Genomic DNA, 8,083 nt, shown 5'->3' on the forward strand with positions numbered 1-8,083 from the left:
GCACCAGGGGTTATGTCCACTCCAGATGTGGAGGAGCGCACAGGGGTAGTGCACCAGGGGTTATGTCCACTCCAGATGTGGAGGAGTGCACAGGGGTAGTGTACCAGAGGTTATGTCCACTCCAGTTTGTTTCATTAACACTTTGGAGCATGCAGAATATATCAGGTCACATATCAAGGTCTGGCTGGTGGCCTCAGTGGGTAAAAATGTTTGCTGTCATAGCTGACAACCCCACAAATTGGTCTCTGGTTTCTTCCGGTATACCATGACATGTTAAGAGCATTTAGTGCTCTTCTAGAGGACCTGAGTTCAATTTCCAGCACCCATGTGAGGTGGCTCAAAGCTACCAGGAAAGCCCAGTGGTGATAGTGCACGCTTTAAATCCCATCACTCAGGAGGCAGAGGCAGGCAGATCTCTGTGAGTTTGAGGCCAGCCTGTTCTACAGCGCTAGTTTCAGGACAGCTAGAACTACACAGAGAAACCCAGTCTCAAAAAACTAAAACAAAACAAAAACAAATAAAAACCCAAAAAACTGTTACTCCAGCTCTAGGGAATCAACTTGGTCTTCTGGTGTCTGTGGGCACGTGCACACACACATACATATACACACACACACAAAATTAAAAATATAAAGTTTTTTTTATTTTTGAGAAAGGCTGACATGTAGCCTTTTTTAAAAAAATTAAATTTAGCAGGGCAGCAGTGGCTTACGCCTTTAATCCCAGCTCTTGGGAGGCAGAGGCAGTTGGATCTCTGTGAGTTCAAGGACAGCCTAGTCTACAAGAACTATTTCCCCGGACAGGCTCCAAAGCAACACAGGTTTTGAGAAACCCTGTCTCAAAAACCAAAAACAAACAAACAAACAAACGGCTACATGCCAAGGCTGTATGCCATAATGGATTTATACATGTTTGCTTTATGAATGCATGTGAACGTATGTATATAGATGTATAAAATTCTACTGAGACATTTGAAAATAAATTGCAGCTTATGACTCCACTCCTGCATGATTGCATGCAGCTATTTGAAGGGGAGCGTTCTGTGGCAGCTCATGTTCGGTATGTGGTACAGAGGCTCCTCAGCTGCTTCTGTTCTCTGAGCTGTCTTTGGGGGAAGAGAGAAGACAGGAAATTCTAAGGCTCAGGAACAGGAGAAGATGAGCAGAAACTTGGAGCTGACACTCATCCACATGTGGTGGGGGTAGAGTGGGGTGGCGGTGAAGGCACCTGCCTGCCTTCGGGAGTAAAGGGCTGAAGAGGTAGAAGGCTGGCCTTCTGTCTGGCCATCTTTATGTAGCCTAGGCTGACCTCAAACTTGCCATCCTGCTGCCTTGGCTATCCAAGTGCTAGGATTACAGGTGTGCACTACTACAGCCAGTTGAATGAAGGGCTCAGATTACACGTGGCTCCCTAGGCCCTCGCTTCATTGTACAACTGTCACCTTTTTGTCTTTAAAATGTGTTTAGAGGTGCTGGAGAGATGGCTCAGTAGCTAAGAGTTTGGTTCCCAGGACTCACCCAGGCAGTTCCTAACCTCCTACAGCGCCATCTTCAGGAGGTCCAAACTCTGCCTCCGTGAGCATTTGCACTTGCATGCACTCCGCCGTACCACACTCAGATCTGACCAACACTTGTTACCCACACTGCTCCAAGCCTTCTCCACTCCTCTGAAGCTCCTGGCACCACGCACACTCCTGCTCAGTCTGCCTTTTCACTCTGCCTCTCTTTCCCCAGCCTGGTTCAACCCAGATGAGAGATCATGGGAGAAGTCACACCAGATTTTGTCAGTTTCCTTCAGATCCCATCTGATAACGTTTTAGGCAGAGGCCTTGCGCAGGCTCTGGGATAAACCTCTCCTGCCTCCCAAACTGGCCTTGCTGGTCTGTCTTGACCTCCTTCCCCTGAACCTCCACGTCCCCACTCAGCTCATGCCTGAGTTTACTGTCTCACCGCTGGAAACCCTCACTCGCCCAAATCTGCAGTCATGCTCCATCACTCGCCAAGGCCTTCTCACCCTTGCACATCCGTCTTCCTTCCCTGCACATCCGTCTTCCTTCCCTGCACATCCGTCTTCCTTCCCTGCACATCCGTCTTCCTTCCCTGCACTATTTTCTCAGGTCAGCACTTGCTGATCCCACAACATACTAATGATAGATTATTGTCTGTCTGTTGTTCAACTTATGTGTTGTCTGCTCTCCTCCAGCCTGTAAAATTCTCAGGGAAGGGCAGGATAGACCTTTTTTTTTTAAAACATTTATTATTTCTTTTATTGCCCGTGTATGGATGTTTTGTCTTTGCAACACATGCATGTAGTTCCAAGAGATGCCAGAAGAGGGCATCAGTTCTCTTAGAACTAGAGTTACAGACAGTTAACGACTATGTAAGTGCCAGGAACCAAATCTAGGTCCTGGAAGAGCAACTAATACTCTTAACCTCTGAGCTGTCTCTCCAGCTACCAGCGTAGACATCTTCAATCAACTTTATTCATTGCTTGTGACTTCTCTAGAACCTGATACACCCTGGGCACTCAGGTAGAATTTGGAATGAAGGAATGTATCAATAGATTATCCACAGGAAATTATGCACAGAACTTGTAAAAGATTAGCAAAGATAAGCTGGCCTTCTGGCCTTTGTCCTGTTTGTTCTGGGGGTGTGGCAATCGCCCTGTGGGAAATAGGCTTCACTGAAGAGTGCAGTGAAAGGATATTTCTGAAAGTTCTGAATCTGCCAGAAACAAGTTAGCCAAACCAAACCAGTGGATTTTGTTATTGGCAAGTGGATGGAATAAAAGAAACCCACTGAAAGGCCAGAGAGATGGCTCAGAGGTTAAGAGCACAGGCTGCTCTTCTAGAGGTCCTGAGTTCAATTCCCAGCAACTACATAGTGGCTCACAACCATCTGTAATGAAATCTGGTGCCCTCTTCTGGTGTGTAGGCATGCATGCAGGTAGAACACTAAACAGAATAAATAAATAAATACTTTTTTTTTTTTAAAGTCCACCCAAGAGGGGAGATGTTTTAAAGGACAAATCCACAGCATGGGTGGGTATGCAGAGGAAGTGTGAGCAGTTAAAATAGACAAAGTTAAAAATAGATTAGGGGAAATGGCAGTGCTGGTGGGTGCTGTGTGTGGATTGAACCCACGGCATTCCTCATTCTTGCTCTACCACTGAGCCACTCCCCAGCCTTGGGGACTAAGATTCAGAAGGGGAGTGCTTAGAGAGAGGATAATGAATTCTGGTGTTACTGTTTTTAAATTAATATTTTTAAATATTTGTTTTATTTTTAAATTGTATGTGGGTGTATGTTGTGTGCACATGTTTGTGGGTACCCATAGAAGCCAGAGGCATCAGAGCCCCTACAGCTGTAGTTAAGGGCAGTTGTGAGCACTGGGGACTGAACTCAGGTCCTCTGTAAGAGCAAGATGTGCTAAGCATGAGTTCTGTTTTAGAGATGCTGAAATTCTGCTGGTTGGAGACCCAGCTTTAACTTTTCATAAATAAGCAGAGATGGGGAGGGCTCCTTCTAGTGAGCATAGGTTTAGCAGGGTTAATTCATTGCCAGGAACACTGCCAAATACAGTAGTTCTGTCAAAATGAATTGTCAGTAGAGACGTCTCAGTTTCGAATCAAATTGTGGCACCAGTACGTTCCTTTAAAGACAGATGTTTGATTTTGTACTTAAACTACTCAGTGCACACTGCAATATGTTGGATGAGTGCAGGTCTATTGTCTTGGCGCACACTCCTGCAGTCCAGGATAGTGGGAAGGGAAGTGCTGGGATTAAACCATTCTGCAAAGTCTGCATGTTCACTGATGTCTAATAGTGGCTTTTTTCTTCTTTTTTAGAGTTATTATCACCATGTTGGTGACCTGTTCAGTTTGCTGCTATCTCTTGTAAGTATCTTGTTTCTTATACATAATTTGTCTTAAAAACAGTTATTCTTGGTATTTATAATGTGTTAATTGACACATTATGGGTCATTGGCACTTGTATCTGCTTAATATCTACAAATAGTGTCCTCAGATTGAATATGTTCAGAATTTCACATTTTAAGTGCTCAGTGTGTTAAGTAAGAGCTGGCAGATAGGAATACAAATGTAATTTAATTGCTGCAAATGTTAAGCTTATAATTATCTGGAACTTATAATTGTACTATTTTATATCTTACTATTGTGACATATTTATTTAAATCTACTCATTTCACTTATATATTTCACTTGAGTGTAATGTCTTTTTTAAGTGAAAGTTATCTCTTATTATTGTCATTTATTTTACACATGTGGGTGCTTGCCTGCTTGTGTCTGCACCATGTGAGCCCAGTGCCCACAGAGGCCAGAAAAGGGCTTCAGATCCTCAGGATCCACAGGGCTCCAGGTGTCTTTAAGCCACTGTGTGGGTGCTGGGAATCCAACCTGGGTCCTATAGAAGAGCAGCAAGTTCTCTCTCTTTCTCTCTCTCTTTTTTTTAAAGATTTATTTATTTATTATGTATACAACATTCTGGCTCCATGTATGCCCGCACGCCAGAAGAGGGCACCAAATCTCATTACAGATGGTTGTGAGCCACCATGTGGTTGCTGGGAATTGAACTCAGAACCTCTGGAAGAGCAGCCAGTGCTCTTAACCACTGAGCCATCTCTCCAGCCCCTGCAAGTTCTCTTTTTATGTTTGTTTTCTTTTGGTTGTCGTGACTTTTCAAGACAGGTTTTCTCTATATAGTCTTTGCTGTCCTGGAACTAGCTCTTGTAAACCAGGCTGGCCTCAAACTCACAGAGATCCAGTTGCCTCTGCTCACCAAGTGCTGGGATTAAAGGCATGGGCATCGCCAATCATTCCTTCTTAAGATTTTTATGAAGTGAAACTGGAACTATAATCAGGTAGACTAAGGATAGTTTTTGTAAAAATCATAAACTGTATCAGAGTTGCATCCATCTGGATGGACTGTATAAACTATTGAAGGGAAGCTGACTTGGCATATGTAGGCTAACTTTTTCCCTCAACCCATCTGGACTGCTGTTCCTCAGTCATTGCGAATGCAGAAACGGCAGAACAGCATTGAACTGTTTTAAAGATGTTTCCCAAAGTTGTCCACACTGTTCTCTCCCCTTTGTTGAATGATATGGAACAAACCAGATTGCAAAGGGAAACAACAAAACTGAGTTTCAATCAACTCTTGGAGCAAATAACCACCACAAAGTGCATGAAGGGCGTCTGATTTCTTCGCTATTAAACAGCTAAAACAGGGCACATACCAGAAAGTTACCCCTTAGGGAGTCCCGGGCTGGCTTGCCTAGGTAGTCTGGAGCTTACTATGTAACCCAGGCTGTCCTCGCATTCACAGCAATCCTCCTGCCTTGGCCTCTCTGTTCTGTTAACTTGACATAATCTAGAGTTTCAGTGAGGAATAGTTTGGATTGGATTGGCCAGCGGGCATGCCTGTGGGAAATGTCTTTAGTTGGGTTCGTTAAGGTGGGGAGACCCACCCTAAATGCAGGCTGCACACACAGAGCTTGGGCTTGGGCTCTGGACTAGATGGGAGTGGAGAAAGTGAGCCAAATAGGAAGCACACAGTCACTTGTTCTGCTCCTGACTGTTGGGCCATTCCAGCTGCCTTCAGTTCTCAATGCCATGACTTCCTGCTATGATAGACTTCAGCCTGGAATTGTGAGCTAATATGAACCCTTTCTCCTATGTGCTGCTTGTTGTCAGGGTGTCTTCATAGCAACAGAGGTGACACTAGGGTATTCCCAAACTCAGATTTCAGGCCTGAGCCACCATGTCCAGCCAGAGTGTAGAACCAGTCATTCTCTTCTCACAGAGCTTTGTCTCATTTTCCGAGTCTTAGCTGATGTGTGAGGGGCATATGTTACCATCAAGTTTATTGGAGATAGGTTCTCCCTGTAGCCCTGTCTGGCTCGGAATTTACCATGTAGACCAGGCTAGCCTCGACTCACAGAGACTCACCTGCCTCTACTTTCCAAGCATTGTGATCAAAAGCCATGCCCAGCCTAATTTTGACTTTCTAAACCTTTGTATTCTCTCTCTAATTTCCCCATCTGTAAAAATTGCTGCCTCATAGACAAGCTTGTCTCCCCCTCATGCTCTCCTCTCCCCCGGATTATTTTGAGGCAAATTTAGTTCATCCTGTGTCTTAGAGATAATGACCATTACAGACCTAACCACAATATGGCTACCGTGCTCCAAAACTGACACCTTTAACCAAGTAGCCTATTGCATTTTCTCCCCTGATTGTCTTGTTTATCTTATAGTGTGGGGGGGGGGAGGGTAATGAGCCGCATAAGCACTGCACTTTGTAATTGGTGGGCGTGCTCTTGAGGAGGTGCCCTCTTGGCATGCCTCTTGGCATCCTTGGGTAAAAACCAAGGGCGCCGATAGACAAATATTTTTCTGTCCAGGACATTTCTGCCTTGCCAGTCATTCAAGATCAACCACAGTTCACAAGTATTGGTATTTGCCTTGATTCTTCTGAGAGAGATCACATAACTTTTATTGTGATGTGTTCTGTTCTGCTGATCTCTTTGTGTACGTGATGTACGTCTTCACTGTTCCCACAGATGTGTATGCATAGGAAGCTGTGTGGTTAACGTTGGGTATCTGCCATCCAGGTCTACTGGATGTCTTGGAACAGGACCTACATAGGTGAGGTGGGATTACCGTTTAGATGAAAATGTGGCAGAGAAGGGCTACTTCAAGCAGCCCTGGCAACAGGAGATTGGACTGGGAAAGCTGAAAGGTTAATAGGTAAAAAACTAACTGCATGCTCTCTAGAGAAGTCCCTTTGCACAGATAGAGGGGAACTGTCTGACAATAGCAGGGGAGGGAAAGATGTCTCTGCCCTCATTGCCCAAGAGAGGTCTGCTTTCTGCTTGAGGGAGCTTGGAGGAATGGGGAGGAGCCAGCGTCACCCGGAAGCAGTGGAAAATACCAAGGAATGGGGTTTGGGTTGTAATGGATGAGCCTGGGAAGTTTGGATTTCTGGAAAAATTGGCGTAAGCAAAGGTAGGAGACTCATTGAAATTATGTCCTCTGGGACTGCTGGGCAGCCTTGGATCTGCAGACTCCACAGGTCTGGGCAGTGTCAGGGTTGGGCACATTTAGGCACTGTTGCTGTCCTAGGCTGCTGGCACTGAGGTCAGGGCTGGCCATGTTTTCCCAATGAAGACAGGCAGTCACTGCTGCCCAGGCTTCATTTTTCTTTTCTTATTTAGTGCTAGGGACTCAATCCAGAGTCTTGCCCCCTCCACTGCTCAGCTCCACTCCCAACACTTGTGCCTTTTCCTCGCTGTGTCTGTTTTGAGAGGGTCTTGGTGGATAGCGCGGGCAGGCTATGAGCTCCTGCTCCTCCTGCCCCTGTCTTCAGAGTGCTAGGGTTACAGGCGTGTGCCTCCACCCTGTGCTTTACAAAGTTTTCAGAACTTCTTTGCCTCATTCAATAGTTTCAGCTTTTTTATTCGAAATAGTTTTGCTATAGGTGTATGAGTTTCTTTGCTGACTGTCTCATCTGTCATTGAGTTATTGTGTCCCCCACCCACCCACCTTTTTCCTTTTCCTTTAGAGACAGGGTCTCGTTATGTAGCCTGACTGGCCTGAAGCTCTTTGTAGACCTAGTCAGTGCTGAGAGTTTTGCCTTTTAGTTTAATTTAGTTTTGGTTTGTTAAGACAAGTTGAACTAACAGCTTCAGCCTCCAAGTATTAGCATTGCAGACATGTGGCTTTCTGTAACCAGCAGTCTTTGTCTTTTAAATATATAAACTTAAATGTAATTACTAACATGCTAACTTTAGGCTATTTTATTGTTTTGATTATCTCATCAGATTTTTATTCTTTTCTTTTCCTGTCATGTCTTTTTTTAAAATTAACTGAATGTTAGTGATTTTTAATTTTTCTTAAGACCATATTAACTCCACTTTTTTAATTTAAAAAAATTTAATTGTGGCCGGGCGGCGGTGGTGGTGCACGCCTTTAATTCCAGCACTTAGAGGCAGGCGGATCTCTGTGAGTTCGAGACCAGCCTGGTCTACAAGAGCTAGTTCCAGCCGGGCGGTGGTGGCGCACGCCTTTA

At 44.8% G+C, this 8,083-nt stretch overlaps 1 protein-coding gene across 1 annotated transcript in view; it reads left to right on the forward strand.

Annotated features, from left to right (window-relative positions):
- Atp6v0e1 (ATPase H+ transporting V0 subunit e1) overlaps positions 1-8,083 on the forward strand; it is a 24,142-nt gene that overhangs the window by 3,204 nt on the left and 12,855 nt on the right. The window contains exon 2 of the mRNA XM_005349017.2: positions 3,847-3,894. Within this exon, the coding sequence (XP_005349074.1) occupies positions 3,847-3,894 (48 nt within the window). The remainder of the gene's footprint in view (positions 1-3,846; positions 3,895-8,083) is intronic.

The sequence above is a fragment of the Microtus ochrogaster genome, chromosome 7 (genome assembly GCF_000317375.1).
Source record: "Microtus ochrogaster isolate Prairie Vole_2 chromosome 7, MicOch1.0, whole genome shotgun sequence".
NCBI classification, from domain to species: Eukaryota; Metazoa; Chordata; class Mammalia; order Rodentia; family Cricetidae; genus Microtus; species Microtus ochrogaster.